Source organism: Scomber scombrus, chromosome 19 (genome assembly GCF_963691925.1).
Source record: "Scomber scombrus chromosome 19, fScoSco1.1, whole genome shotgun sequence".
Classification (NCBI taxonomy): domain Eukaryota; kingdom Metazoa; phylum Chordata; class Actinopteri; order Scombriformes; family Scombridae; genus Scomber; species Scomber scombrus.
This window is the reverse complement of record NC_084988.1, coordinates 4,038,437-4,055,047: the sequence shown is the minus strand read 5'-3', so window position 1 is coordinate 4,055,047 and position 16,611 is coordinate 4,038,437. Positions and strand designations below refer to the sequence as shown.

Here is a 16,611-nt window from a genome sequence, read left to right as displayed (position 1 = left end):
ATTAATTAAAAACAGCACCAACACCCCTCGACCCCGGTGTAATTACACCGTATGTTGCTTAAATTAAAGGCTGCAGATTGAATGCACTGAACATACCTGCTGCTGCTGCTTGATGGCTGCAGGTATTTAATCAAGTGTAAGGGGAGGACCTAATATATTCACAAGCAGTTGGGGATGACTTTATTGGTAACAATCACTCATTATTCTTCATTATTCTAACACAGTGCAGACTCACTGCCTTAATTGCATCACAAAAGTGTTTGATGTGTATTCAAATTCTTCAGGACAACAGGAAGTCAACTTATATGACCCTTGGTGTATATATAAAACAGCCAGGTTGAAACTGAGCCAACCTTCCTCCACATGCAGGCTGCTCTATTGCAGGGCAGTGTGCTGCAGGTACATGCAAAACAGATGCCAAAACCCCCAGGAGGGACAAACCCTGGAATTTACGGGAGAGGTGAGGCTGAGAGTCTGAAGTGAGGAGGGCAAGAGATTAAAAGGTGCTCCTGCTGTGTTAGTAGGGGAATCTACGAGGGGTGGGCCAGCACTGAGGAGGAGGCCGGGCCTTTGTTGGCTAATTGTGCCCATAGGCTCTCTTGGCACCCGTCCTCTCTGGAGTTGCGGTCGTTGAGAGAGCCCAGGCGGAGAGGGAATTCCTCTCCGATGCTCTGCGGGCTAGTCTGTTTGCTCGTATACACATTTTAAACAGCAGGCCCACATTTGGCCTTTACTCGTCTTGCTTTTATTCCCAAGGAATTTTAAAGAACTTCAGTCGGCATGCTAATTACACACACATTGTAAATGGCATTTTACAATACATCTTCGCATGGTATTTCCCAAGATTTACAGGGGCACACTGGAGCCTAAAGTTAGACAAGAGGGCTTAAGTGCAGTGTGCAGACCCTAAGAACTATTTACTTTAAGATATATTTTCTATATTTCATTAATTACTCACACTAGTTCACAGCTGCTAACAGGTTACATAGATTTGCATGATCAACTTAGACTCTGCAGTCCTTGCCTTATACTATTTCAAAGTTTCCATCACACTGTTCATACCCAGCTAAACCAACTACAACAGGTAACGCCCTTATTTAAAATAAACTGCTGCAAACGTGTGAATGTGAGCTTCAAATTCACTATTCAAATAATGGAGACACGAGCTGCCACTTTAAACCTGCATTAGCCATTGGCTGCTGCAGAAACCAGTTATAAACAACACTGACTTTATCACCTTCTAACATTGATATGACAAACCTGTGAGCTTATTTACACATCCAGCAGATATGGAGCAGCATTAACATTTATTTGGTCTCATGACTCTGGCCAGCCAACAAATGTAAGAGCATCACAGTCTCCTTTTAGCTCTGGTTAACTCCACTATCTCACTCGCAATCTTGTCCTTTCCATCTTCAGGTGATGGCAAAGCCAGGTCACGCTTGTCTGGGGAAAGCCTCGGGATCCACAAGGAAGTGGTGAAAAGGCTGCTCTACAAATAATCTTGGATCCGATAAGCGACCATAAACTGATTGCTGAGGTTGGAAGCCGCCCCAGAATCCTACAGGTATTTGTATTTGTGCCATGCTGTGGCTGCTGAGCTATTGAAAAACCAAACCACATCAGTGAGGTGTAGTTTCAAGCCAAATGTGGTTTGGATGATGTAATAAAGTAACATGATTTGACTTGTATCTTAAACTCATCACAATAACACTCACATGGACACAGTCACACATCCCTGCTCCATCTGGACAAGTCTTTGCTGGTTTCTCATCAGATTTACAGGCTCACACGTTAACTGCAATTTTGCTACTTAGCTAAAAACTCCACCTGTAAAAACAAAAGCCTTCTTAAGCTTTCTTGCTTTTGTTGATTTATAATAAATTACAAACTACAGCAGCCAGAAATTGAGACCTACAGTAGACTCACCAATTATAATTTCAGCAGTCAAGACTCTGGACTTTCCTGTCCAAACGTGACACATTTACTGAAGATGTGAGCCTTCATTTTTAAATGTTAGATCAATAATACAAACTGATGGTGTCAATATTATACAAAACATTAAACAGTCTACACAATATATTTATAAGATGCAACCAAATAACATTGATTCAAAATCCATTAATATTCTCTGGGTGAATGAATTCATTACATTACAGAGCAGTTACCATAAATCCTTTTCTAGAGCTGAAACAATTCGTCAATTTATTTATTAGTCGATTTACAGAAGAGTAATTAATTAGATGATTTATTCATCATGGTGAGTGTTCACTACATTTTCTTGTCTGGATCAATAAGAAACTGATTATTTTTGAGTTGTTGACTTTTGGATTGACCAAAAAAAAACACATGGAGACGTCACCTTGGACTTGAGTAATTTGTGATGGGCCTTTTTAAGTGTTTTTAATCTTAATATAAACTAATTGATTGATTAATCAAGAAAATAATTAGCAGATTGCTCTGTAATAAAAAATGATCAGTACTTTCTCACTGCTCTTTCCCTTTCTATCCAACTATCCTTTATTCTACACTATTTAAAGGGACTTATTACTATGTTCTTGTATCTCAAAAATGTTCTTACTAATTGTCCCGTGTTTGATGTCTTATTGTCTTTGTGCCACATGTGAGAGCTTCTCGATAAACACAATGTAGGTTATCGATATTTGTTTGAAACTTCAACAAGGCTCTGCTGTCCTCCAGCCAGGTATCATGATTTGATGGATGCTTTTATCCAAAGAACCTTGAAGTAAATCACAACGCAGGGATAAAAACACAACTACTTTTTGTCCTTCAGTTTCCTTGAAAACAGATTGGTAGAAATCCTCATTCAAGCTCAAGGATATAATGAAGCACAAGTTCTGCCCATGCTTTCAATGAGAGATGCTTACAGTACATCGTTAACTGGGGAATGCAGAGAAATTTTAAAGTGTGCAACTTCACATTGTGACAAGTGACTGATGAAAAAAAATAATTGAAAAACTCAAAATGTCACAATATCACAATTAAATTGGGAATCTTGTTCTGCTGAATACATTCTGCGAGCGCTAGTTTTTCATCATGGATTGCTTTATCCGTGACATTTTTCTGCACTGATGTTGGAAATGTTCACTCAGTGTCACTTGTAACCATTCTCATACAACAGCTTCACATACTAGCTGAGCTTCTTTAAGTACTAATATTTAAAAAAGTGTGATTTTGTTTGAACGAGAAGAAAAAGCTGCTGGCTCTGCTACAGACAGCTGAGTCCGCGGGTGGGAGCCTCTGACGTTGATGATGTCATGGCAGAGCCTTGATCACGAGTCTGGCTACGGTTGAGCTGTCTGGCAAGCAGGTGGACTGATGTTCGAAAGCAATGTGTGTGTGTGTGTGTGTGTGTGTGTGTGTGTGTGTGTGTGTGTGTGTGTGTGTGTGTGTGTGTGTGTGTGTGTGTGTGTGTGTGTGTTCGCTCAGCCATATGCTGTTGATGTGTTTATTAGAGAGTGTGTTGATGTGTGTTCCCACACCTTCACACAGCTCTGTATGAATGTACATATTTTTTTCTACAAGGATTTGAGAATCTACAGGTGTTTCCTCATCCTGAATGTGTGTGTGTGTGTGTGTGTGTGTGTGTGTGTGTGTGTGTGTGTGTGTGTGTGTGTGTGTGTGTGTGTGTGTGTGTGTGTGTGTCAGAAAAGATGAGTTTAAACATGGATGATGTTTGTGCATGTATTTATGTGTAAATGTGTCCAAAAACATCACAGAAACTCAGAGTAGCTTCAGGCGAGGGTGCAGAAAAGCACAAGTGTTAAAAATGGCGTAGTCACTAGCCAACCTGACCAAGCCAGTTAAAACAAGACCACAAATTAGATTACATTATTTTTTTTGCATGTAAGAATGAATGCAGAAATATTTCCTACTGTGACAGACAGGTGGTTAAGCAACAGGACATCTCCCTGAAGAGAGGAATTAATGCCACCACTGTTGCCCTCAATGTAATTCATTTTGAATAACTGTCTAATTGTAAATTTACATTTGCTTAAAAATTCAGTCCTGCAGCATTTCTGCTCTTTCAAGAATTTAAGATCTGTCTCTTCGCGTCAGGTCTGTGGACTCACAAAGCTCTGCGGTAATCCTCTGGTCCTTTTCACCTGAGAGGGATTGATAGTTATAGTGAGCCGGCTACAGTGAGTTCACAGATGAATCCAGGCCCTGTCTGTGGCGTGGCGAGATGAGACATCGTGACTGAGGTTAGCGCAGGAACATGCTCCAATTTAAACCCCTCCGACCCGTTTCCCCCCCCCCCCCCCCCTCCCCTTTTTTTGTCTTTTCTGTCATCTCTCCATGTAGCTGTGCATCACATTTCTTTTTTATTTAACCACATAATTTCCCTCTGTTCTCTTTCCCGTTTTCCTTTTTCTGCTTCTTTTCAGTCCTCTTCCCTTCTATTTTCATGTGTCCTTTTCCAATTTTCACATCTTTCCGTCTCATTCACTTTCCTCTCTCTCTTAGCTTTTTTTCTCTCCTGCTTGTCTGTTTTCTCTCATTCTCTAACAGTCAAACACAGGTATCGGATTATTCTCAGGTGCTGCCGCAGGGACGCTCTGCTGCGTGTGTGTGTGTGTGTGTGTGTATGTGTGTGTGTGTATGTGTGTGTCTTGACAGTGAGCGAGCCATGGATTGAATGAGCTGGCGCGCAATTGAGTGAGTGAGTGAGTGAGTGAGTGAGTGAAGGTGTTGTGTCACTATGCACGCACACACACACACACACACGCCAACCACTTGCAGCAGAAATTGGCTGCTGGGATTTTCATAGACGGGGGTGAAGAAGAAGAAGAAGAAGCCGAAGAAGAAGAAGGAGAAGGAAAAAAAACCCCACCAGTGCTGGGGGATTCCTGCTAATTGCTTGCACATTCCCCTCTTCCTCTGGCTCGATTAAAGCCAGGCCACCATCTCCCTTTCAAGTCTGGCTGTTCCTCCACGCAGCCCTCTACTGTATATTGCTCCACCCTGCCCGCCATCCGACAGCACATCTCACTGCTTTTCATTTGTGGTGTCCCCCCATAGAACTGCACAGACACAGTTCCAGCAAAAAAAAATAAAAAAATCGATGTAACACAGCAGGAGACAAAATGCCGGCACAAATCCAGACTACTTTATATGTGTCAGGCTGTCCGTTTCCACCTTATATAAGCTCCTTATATGTACCCAGTATGGAAAAGTCTTCCTTACGTAAAATGTGGATTAAAGTGATTTAGATTTTGACACTGCTCAAGCTATGCAACGCTTTCCAGCGATAGATAAAATATAAAGTTTAATGACCATTTTAATCAAAAGAGCCCTGCAGCTTATACTTTTTTTGATATCATGCAGGGTCCGTGTGAGACTCAAACCACTAACCTCAGCAGTGTCAGTGTTTTGCCCTGCCCTGTTCAGTAGCTGTCTCTTTGCTTAGCTTAGTTGTATCACGCACCACACAGACAGAATTTAAATTAAGCAACCTTGGCTACTGTTCTCTAAGCTTATCGTCCGTCTTACCGCCGGCGTTCTCGTTTAATCCTCCACCTGACACCGGATGTAAAGTGGTATGTGTGGTCTTATGTCTAATTTATGTCTTGAACCTGCTATTTACACTGTGGGTGAGATGCTTTTGCCCTTGTATGTCACTCAGTGTGAAATGCACCAGTGCAACCGCATCACATTGTTTTCCATTTATCATTTGACATCAAACTACTCTGACATCTTAACCTCAGAAATGACATCAACTACACTAAATGTGCAGGAGTTAGGATGCAATTTCAGTGCTGCGGCATATTGTCGGGGACAAAAAGGAGCATCAGACACAAATTAAAGGAACAGTGCAAAAATCAACATTCAACAGCTGTATGAAAACAGCAGCATGGCATTAAAAAAACAGTCTGAGCAGGACGGAGGAGAAAATGTCTGCAGGACTCATCGTACAACATGATGCAACTTGTTCCGGCGGTTCAGACTACATCTTGTTTGAGTTGTGTGGGTCATACATGATAGAACGTGTGTGTGTGTGTGTGTCTTTGAACACTTGTGTGTGTGTCAGTGAGATTATGATAAAATGTGTGTGAGAGTGTGTGTGTGCCAACAGCCTCGTGAGAGTGCATTATGTCTGCTATACGTAATGCTACACTCTATTTAGCACATGGAAAAGGCAACCTTCCAATCGAGGGTTGGGAATTCATCAACAGGGGCATTGTCAGACATCTTGGAATAATTATTACATTGAGGAGGGGGTATATATATATACACACACATATATATATATATATATTGAAGGGAAGGCAGCAGCAGTGCACCATGTCTACCACTCTGCTCTGATCTGTTTGTTGGTTTTAAATTAAATTCAGTACAAAGGAGAAAGTGGCCAGCGCTGTACAAATTGTTCTGTGGTGGCAACGTTGTGCAGCCTTGAAAGACTGTACATGGGAAATATTAAATAGGAACTGAAACACGCCTGTACGCAATGCTGCTTCCTGTACTGTAACCTGTGCACAAAGCTTTAATCTGCAGTGAAATGGTTGTGCATGTGCGAGAGGGGAGCGGTAAACTAGCCTAATTACACATCGGCAAACCACAGAGGCATGTCATGACCAAAGATGGGCGAGGACCACCAACATTGTGTGTGTGTGTGTGTGTGTTTGTGTGTGTGTGTGTGTGTTTTCTGCATTTTTTACACATGTGCATGTATGTGTATCTATGTATGTAAAAATAGCGACATACAGTTAATCTTTATGTGTTTGTGTAAATGTCTGTGTGTGTTTATTCTTGCTTGTGTGACTCAGCGAATTAAACTTTTTGGGGGAAACTGGCAGCTGACAATCAAACCTTACAAAAGCATCTGTTGTATTTTAAATAAGATTATATGATTTGAGTGAATCTACGCTAAAAGGGCCAAGTAACATCAGGTTTTCATCTTCCACTTTCACCCAGCGAAAACATTTTAAATACTATTGAATTCAAATTGATGTGTTGCTAAAAATACATCGGGCTGGAAAAACATGTATCGGAAAACATCCACTTTTTTTCTTTTTTTTTAACGACCAATTTTGTGAATTAAAAGGAACAATCTAATAATGACTGTGAGACTTTATGCTTTTGTAATTAGGGTTAAAAATAGCCGTGCAACTGGTGTAACTGGATTCAGTCTTGATTTATGACTACTGGCCGTTCCTCACATGGTGCAGCACACTAGTATTTAAACCCCATTTTATCTGGAGGTTCATAAAGAGGACAAAAGTTTTGCTAGCATCCTCACAACAACAGATGCTTTTTATACAGTCACATCTGGAGGGGCTATAAAGCAATGAGGACATGTGGAATTAAAAGGTTTGCCAGAGTAACACGTTAAATACCATGTTGGGACTACAAGGCTATTTTTATACATGGTGCTAATGGGGATAGGCTGTTTGAGTAGCTTGTAAATTCCACATTAGGGAGGAATTCAGAATAGAATTTAGTAATTTTCGGAAAAACATTCGTGATGCATATTTGGCCAACTCAAGAGACCAAAATACAACGAAATTGTTATGGAGCGAATCTAAATGGACTATTTTGTTGACAATCAACTCTATTCACCATAATTTAGCTCTGGGCATGGATCCTTAATTTATTACTTGGCTTTTTCCTGCCTAAAATACATACAAAAAAATACACATAGCATTATAGTTTGCGATAGAAGTAACCTGGATGTTGAAAACCAGTTTCGGTCCAAGAGGCAGACACTATCTGTATGTTTAAGAGTAGGCTTAAAACTTTTATTTTTTACAAAGCTTATGGTTTGGGCCGGCCCAGGCTTGCGTTGAACCATTGGCTTAGACTCCTGGGGGACTTCCCATGACGCACTGGTACTGTAGTACATGTTATTAACCTGGTATCTTCCCTGCAGTTTTGTGCTGCCTCCTCATGCAGGAGACCTTTATTATTAGTCATTTTTGCCCACTGCAACCACTATTATTATCATCATCATCATCATATTTCTGCTATTATCATTGTTCTTCTTTTTATTGTTGTTGCTGTGCTTCTCTGTTTCTCTCTCTCTCTTCCCTTCCCTCGTTCTCTCTCATCTCAACCGGTCAAGGCAGATGCCGTTAAAAAGGGAGTTTTTCTTTGCCGCTGTTGCTGTGTTGTCCTTGCTCGTGGGGAGGGCGGGGAGATGTTGGGCTTCTATAAATTAAAGAAAACAGACTCGCTCTATCTAAAAAGTGCCCTGAGATAACTTCCGTTGTGATTTGGTGCTATACAAATAAAACTAACTTGACACCATTGTAGATACACTGAATCCCTGATGTCTGGATCTCGGTAACTTTTACCCAAAGTTACTCTTTCTTTGGTTGTTTTTCCACTGAAATCTGCTGCAGTGTTGGCTAGTGTATCTGTAAGTGTTAGTTCATGTTATTTAACAGATATAAAAACAGCATCCATTGTTAAAGTCGATCAGAAAACTTTTTTCATTCAGTCGTTTGAAGTGAACGGACTGGGGCACACTAAGCGCTCAGTTACCATAGCAACCAGTGTGCCAGTATTTGCAAACTGAGCCTCCTGTGAATGCGTTTTTTTTCTTCTATTTTTTATGTTGCATCTGGTTGTCTGTCAGTCAGCTATGATTGCAGCGTTTGGCTGTTACTCGTTAGTCATTCAGTTAGTTTAAAATTTGCCCTGGATGTGGCACTGGTTGAAGGGAACACTGCGCAGCTTGTGTTAATACTTTAACATCTTGCCTCTGCTTAGAAAAGTCCTCAGGCATTGGCACAATTTAGTGTAGTCCTTGAATAGGTATTCCCTTTACCAGCAGCACCATGAACACTGTGGTGAATAAGGTCTGGATGAGTGAGGACATCAAATTGAACTAAAATTCAATAAAAATGTTTCTGCTTCCTTTAAGAAATATGGGTATTTGATGTGTTGGTAAAGACTAAAAACCAGAGCCTTTTTCAACATAGAAAAGAAGAAACTATCAAATTAATTATTAGATTATGATTTTAGTTGCATTTCGGTGTGCCGTGGTGTAAAGCACACCTGGAGCATACTTAGAAACTTGATGAAATATGTAAAAATCAATAGTAATATGTTACATGTGGGAATTTGTTAGGACCAATTTGTCCTTTTCACATCCACGTCCGGTGTGCATGGCGCTTGTTTGTAAGGATTCACATGGATTGTACATGCCAACAAATATGTGTGAACACGTGTGTTTGCAGACGCCCACAGTAGAGATAATCCCAGGCACGTCTGGTGTCCAGAGCATATCTGGTCCTTTAGGGGCTGCCGACAATTGTGGCCAATTACAGTCCATCAGCTTCTTTCAATGTGCTGACAGCTGGTAATGACATGGAGAGGCCCGATCAGCTTTTCCAAAGAGGAAATTAATCTAGAACATGCCGAGATTCAAGTGTGAATACACAGCTGGGGTCTGTCTGGGTGCCTCGTCATCAATGCAAGGCTAAACTAGGAATACCGCCTCCTGGTTATATGCCTCCGCCAACTAATGAAGCTGTGGTTTACATCCATGTCTGTCCAGACTCATAATATTTGTAGTGAAAGAATTTCATAAAAAGGTATTAAGTGTATTTTCCTTGTAGGTTTTCACATGCTTGGCCAATAAAATAGTTAAAGTTGTAGCTGTGACAGTACACAGTGCTTCAGATATGATTACTGCTGCATAGAAACTAACTTCATCTTCAACACGGCAGCGCAAAAGATATTTACAATCACCAATTCAGTATCTGACCCAAATTTGAAATATGGCCACAATCTCCCCTCCTTCTGTTCCTGAGTTATGGTGTTGAGTAATGGTGAGAAAAGTGTTTTTGCAGAACGTTATGATGTCAGAGTGAAATAGTCCTTTGACCTTTTGGATATAAAATGTCATCACTTCATTATTTAAACCCATTAGAAATATGTGGGAAACGTTGTAATAATTAGTACATGAATTCTTGCGTTATGGCTTAAAAAAAAACATCCTCTAGTCCAAGTGGACGTTTGTTCCAGATGTGATGAACTTCCCTCCGAGCCTTTCTGAGGAAGTCATGTTCATGAGACTGGGACGGACGTGAGGTCACAGAGACCCTGACCTTTGACCTGGATCAGTTCATCCTTCAGTCAAAGTTTGCAGGTCAATCTGAAAATTTGCCAACTCAGCTGCCATTATGCACAATGACTGTTTTCCCACGTAAAATCATAAATCTAATAATAACTAATAGTAATTCATCATTAATGTTATTTATTAATATCTGGTTGTGGATACAGTAAGCTAGGCTGGTAGTATGAGTTGTTTTGGGAGGGGAGTCCGAGGGTTGAGATTTAAGAGTCACATCTCACTACTGACTATGCATATTACCATTTTGAGTTTACTATTCAATTTGTTTGCAGCCCCTAACTCATAATTAAACCTTTAAATGTGGTAGGTGACACCTAAAGATCTTCGCGATTCTAAATTGTGAAGCTTTTGAGTTTTTTGTGGAACGTCCTCGATGTGGCGTAACGGTCAATTTTGCATAAAACATGAAACAGGAAGTTGTTTTAACTTAACATTGTCCACTATGCCCCCGATTAATCATGCTTGATAAGACTTCAAAGCATGAACACATCTAAATGTCAATAGCCCAAACATGACATATAATTAGTGGGTGTTCTCTAGCGCCACATAGTGGAAACAGGGAGTGATAATTAAATTTTTTGTGCAACGTTCAATATTCATGAAAATGTGTATGCATGTCAGCTGCCCTCTGAAAAATGTACTGCCGCATTAATATCACTTATGTAGTATTGCCTGCAGGCAGCGAGAAGTGAAGCCTAAATGACATATAGCTGATTAAATGTATACACCTCAAATGAATTTCAAATATGTCACCTACACACACACACACACACACACAGGAAATAATCCTTCACACATTCACACAGTGTCCCATAATACTGAAAATTGAGTGCCGTGTCAGGCGACCTCCAGTGTGTGTGATACCACGACTGCTGCTCCCTCGGTGCAAGGGCCCCCGTTCCTCACTGCTTTCAGCTTTAATTATAGATTAAATCCTTTTATCATTCTTTATTGTAGCAAACAGTGGTTGTTTTTGTTACTTGCACCTCATTGATGCCACAGTGAGAAAAATCTTTTATCACTGAGAGACTGTCAGACGCCTCAGCACAAATTAGACTCTGTTCACGTAGGAGTGTGAGACATAAAGAAGCTCACCACAGTACATAAACGTCAGTGCTCACTAATGCCACCCAAGTCATTTGTCACCTTGACACATTGCTGTACATTTGCTACACTTGGTGATTAAATAGATTGTAATTATGATAAAGCTTAATATACGTCGTAACAAAGACACCACAGTCTCACAGTGACTGCACAACTCCTCCCTGATGACAGGAAATGTTTTCATCAGTTTCAGTACTGCAGGCCTAAAACAAACACACACACACACACACACTTTTTAAGCGCTGTCTAACGCCTGTTCTTTAACAAAAAGAAAGATGTACGTGTGTGTGTGTTTGTGTGTGTATTTTGTGTGTGTGCGTGTAATTAAAAGATCAAGATAAGAGTGTGTGTTCATGCCAATATGAGCCTGGGAGAAAAACAAATATATAGTCAGACAGAGAAATAAAAACAAACAAATGTGACCATATGTGTGTTTGTGTGTGTGTGAGTCAGTGTGTGTGTGTGTGTGTGTGTGTGTGTGTCAGTGTGAGTTGTAACTGTAATGAGTGTGTGGTCTTCATTCTGTGTTCCTTGAACTGTGCAGGATGAGTGTCTGTGTTGACACATCTACATAATTGTTTTGTGTGTGTCAACCAACAAATTATGTAGATAGAATGAATTGTGTATATAATTAAGAGCGGTGTGTATGGACAATATCTGTGACACAGTCCACGCGTGTATTTATGTGTGTGTGTGTGTGTGTGTGTGTGTGTGTGTGTGTGTGTGTGTGTGTGTGTGTGTGTGTGTACGTAGTGTGAAATATCAACAACAAAAAAATGCTTATGTGCGATACATTTGTGCATATGTGGCTGTCTTGTCGTGTCTTGCATGGATGTGTTTTCGGGATATTTCAGTGCTTGTGTGTATTTGTATATGTGTGTGCGTGTGTGCATGTGTGTGTGTGTGTGTGTGTGTGTGTGTGTGTGTGGTACTGTATAATAATTTGTATGTGTATGTGTCGATGTGTGTTTCTCCTCTGCCCAGATGGCTGTGCTCAGAGGCTGGAGCTTCTGAGATCTGTTGCCAGCGGTGAATACTGATCAGAGATCACTGTCACATCTACAGCACACAAACACATACACGCATGCACACAGCCACACGTCATCCATCTTCAGTCACACACACAGACACACACACACACACCTCCACTTCCACATGGTCGAACTACTAATTCACACAGCCACTATGTGTCCTCCATGCTGATATTTTCCGGCTCTGCAGGTCACGGCTGCAACGCTGATTATCAGGCTGTCTGTCACACCTGAAGGCTGACACCCTGCTAGCACGGAGCACGACTACGCTGCAAGATTTCAGGTTTATGTTGTGATTATGATATTTAATCAGACCTGTTTTTAAAAAAAAGACAAAGAAATTTGCGTAGCTGGATTTTTGTTTGCTTTTTTGTTGTTTTGTTTTTTTAAAGATTTGAAGATTTTGCAGAACCAGATCTTTCTATCTTCAGTTGACAGTTCAGAGTTGGACTTTTTTTTTAAAAGATGCTACAATATAAAAAGACAGATACTGTATTTCAGTTATGTAATCTTAGTTAAGTAGTTTATGTTCTGAATTATGACTCTTTAGAGTTTGGCCTGGATGCTATGGTTAAAATGAACGCTACTATTAATAACAATAAAGTTAATATAAATAACATTTGGGGTGCAACTAACCATTATTTTCCCAATTGAGTAATCTCAATTTTCTCAATTAATCGTTTATTCTATACATTTTTTTTTTTAAATCTGAAAATGCTTATTATAATTACTCACAGCGCAAGGATCTATTTTTAATTTCTTTTCCAAAACCAAAAATATTCACTTTATTGTCATATATGACAAAGAAAAGCAACACATCTTCACATCTGAGAAGCAGGAACCAGTACATTTTTGCTTAAAAAAATGGCGATTCATCAATTACCAAAGTAGTTGCAGCATAATTTTCTGTCAATGGATTAATTTTTCCTGAAATGTATCACGATATGGCACATTTACATGACATAACATTAAAAAGTAGTAACAATTATGACACGTAGAACAAAAATTTTGCGACAAATTTTGTCAACTTTGAAATTTGAAATTGAAATTGACTTATAATTGTTCATTTGGACAGCAGAACTTTATAAAATGATGAATTATAACATTGCATTTTACTGAAAGTCATGAATGACAATACTACTCAATTACTGTCAATTTCTATTTTGATTGAAATTTTATGTTATGAGATTAATCGAGATAACGGATAATTGGAAAAAATATAAACTTTAATACTCAACATTGAAGCCATTTTGTAAGTACGTTCTTCCTTCCTTACTTCTCCTAAATTATTCATTGAAATCATTAATCAGGCCAAAATACCAAATACCAATCCCTGGTTTCAGCTTCTCAAATATGAGTATGTGCTGCTTTTGTCTTATTTACATTATTGTAAATTGAACATCTTTGGGATTTTGGACTGACAAACAAAACAAGATCTATCATCTTGGGCTCAGAGAACTTGTGATTAATTATAATTAATGTGATAAATAATTACAACAATTGCTCTCAGGGGCAGCATCTTGTTGATGAGTATCATATAATCTCTTTACAATAACACAACAGAAAGGTAAATCACTGTACACCTCAGTATCAAATCAGCAACTCACTGCAATCTCATCCCGTTGTGTAATTATGGAAAGTTCTGCGGTAATTTAAACTCCATAAAGTGAATCCCACATCTCCTGACCTCCACCCACGGCTCCCTGCTGCTCCTTCACCTGTCAGCAGGTTCTCACCGATAATAACACGATCTAGAAGATTACTCGCGCTGTGCTGCGATAAGGGTTTGATAAAGCTCGCCATGACGATGCCAATAAAAAACATTTGGTGTAATCTGTATGGGCAGCTTGGTTCGAGCTTTCTGACGGACAACATGTTCTTGTTACGTATGATGAAAGGTGCTGCGCAGAGAAGCTCGCTCTGCCTTATTTGATCATCCGGAGGGCAGTAAAGTGAGTTTGGGAAAGCTGGGGGAAATCTAATCCTCTGGCAAAGTATTTGTTGAGTCGCTGGTGTGAATCAATAACACCATCCTGCAGATGTATTTTTGACATTTTGTTCTACTGGGCAGTAAAATCTTAATATGCAACGCCAAGGTTAAATTACATGACAGAGAAAATTGAAAACGGCCGTAATTAAAAGGATTAGACATGACTGGATCAGACATTTCTCCTATCGCTACCGAACCCTTTTCAAACCTCAGCCTCAACCTTTTCTGTGACTGGTAACAAACCTTTTGAATACCTTTTTCTGTTCCCGCGACCAAATTGTTCTGCTGTGAGGATCAAACATGCCCTCTCTGCCTCTAATCAGCTCCTAAGCAAATGAATGCAAATTACTCTTCAGAGGACGAGTCACAGCAGTGTCCATCACGCCCCGACACACACTCAGAGATGTAGTTAATGTGCACGGTGCATGAAGCTCATGCACGGACACGCGTGCGCACACACACACATACACGCATGCTCTCGCACACGCTCTCACATCACACCAGAGCACGACTGAACTCTGAAAAATACATACACACACAAAAATGTATGCAAACACCAAGATATTCCTGCACATTATCCCACATGCACATAAACACACATGCACGCTCAGATAATATTCCCCGCACTAGCATTATCCAATAAAACATCCTCATCTCTCACACACACACGCACACACTCACACACAAGCACACATACACACTCAGACGCAGTATCCCGCTCTGCCTTCCCAGACAAAATGAAAGTGAGGAGGCAGCCGCATCACACCTCCAAATGGGATCTGGGTTCTCAGAGGACTTTCAGTAAGGGGAGAACTCGCAGATCTCCTGTGGCTGTCACCAACACTAATCTGTCTGTCTTCCTCTATATCTCACACACACACACACACACACGCGCACGCACACACGCACAAACACGCACGCTTCAAAACCGGCACAAAAAGCGCACACCAATATCTTTTTTTCCCTCCCCATTTCTCATGCACAGAGACATCTACACACACACACAGTACACACAGACACATGTACACATTCACACAAATTGTTTCTTGTGCTTGTGTAGATTTCTCTCTCTCCCGTCTAGCATGCGCACATGCATGAAGCCCCGTCAGCGCAACACATGAGAAAGTGCATTATGAGCCCAGGCTTCCTTCTGCATTCCAGCTGTCCCTGCTCGACAGGTATACTGCCTTTTCTCTGGGTGGGTTTGCAATGCAATCATTTCTCAAGGTTCAGTTCCTCAACTGAAGAATTACGACGCAAGAACCTCTGCAGTCGCATACCAGACATAAACAAGAAAAAAAAATAAAGAAAAACAGCAAGCGCACACTCACACAAAAAAGCACAAAAACATCTGCATTTCTAACCACAACAAGGCTTCTGAAACCCCTCCTACCCTGAAAAAAAAATTCAAAAACAGGCTTTCTATCACAAACTGAACATTGCTACAGTTCCAAGTACACAGAAAGAGCGAGCACAAAAAAAAAAAAACACACCAAGTATTTACAGTAGAACACATGCACGCACAAACATCTGGCGTGTCTGAGCGTGGAAGTGGAGGTGGGTTGCACGTTTTGCACAGGGGGGTTCTCGGGTTTCACTAGGTAGGGAACCCCAAGGTTCTCCCAGTGAACGTTGTGTCGTGCACAGCTGAGGAGCAGCTCTGAGAGCTTTGATCCACTTACCCGAAGGCACGAAATGAAGAACTTTGTTGGTCTCCATAGCTGAGCAAGTGGTGGCGAATGCACACTTCCTCTCTCCAACCACCTCCCCCCCAAGTCAACCCATCATGGTTGTGTTATCCTGTGCTGATGAGTGTGAGATCACCTCTGCTCCCTTGCTCTGCTCTGTTTCTGACTGCCTCTCAGACACATGCAGTGACTCAGCCCCACTCTGCCTGCCTACTCACGGTTTTGCCGCTGGGTCCTAGTGCTTTCGCTTTTCGCCCACCGCTCCTTTATCCCAGCCCACCGCTCAGCAGCCTATTGCGGGCCAGCATGCAGCGAGGCAAACCCAACGTCAAGACACACCTCCCCAACACACTTCTCTAAAGACAGCAAACCTTAACATGCAACATGTCATCTTATCATCATCGCCATTATGCTTTGTTATAAGGCTCAAACTGACTAAACCTGTTTCACCGTGAATGTGAACTTATCTCTCTACATGATCTCATTCACATCTGTGTGTGCATTTACTCTTGCTTGTGTCAGTATACCCAAAAAAAAGACTCATTTAAAACCTGCAGCTGAAAGTTTTCATTATCCAACATAATGAGGGAACTATTGAACTGTTATACATGTTAAACACATAAAGGATATTATGCAGCTCTCATCTAGTTAGCCAACACAAACAAATAAAAGCTATACATCTCTTTCCTCTAA

At 40.7% G+C, this 16,611-nt stretch overlaps 1 protein-coding gene across 2 annotated transcripts in view; it reads right to left on the bottom strand.

The window, feature by feature from the left end:
• The window catches only part of slc4a11 (solute carrier family 4 member 11), a 98,756-nt gene extending 82,727 nt beyond the window's left edge, over positions 1-16,029 (bottom strand). For both annotated transcript variants that reach the window (XM_062440931.1, XM_062440932.1), the window contains exon 1: positions 15,913-16,029. In XM_062440931.1, the coding sequence (XP_062296915.1) occupies positions 15,913-15,949 (37 nt within the window). In that variant the 5' untranslated portion in view covers positions 15,950-16,029. The remainder of the gene's footprint in view (positions 1-15,912) is intronic.
• Between the last annotated feature and the right edge of the window lie 582 nt (positions 16,030-16,611).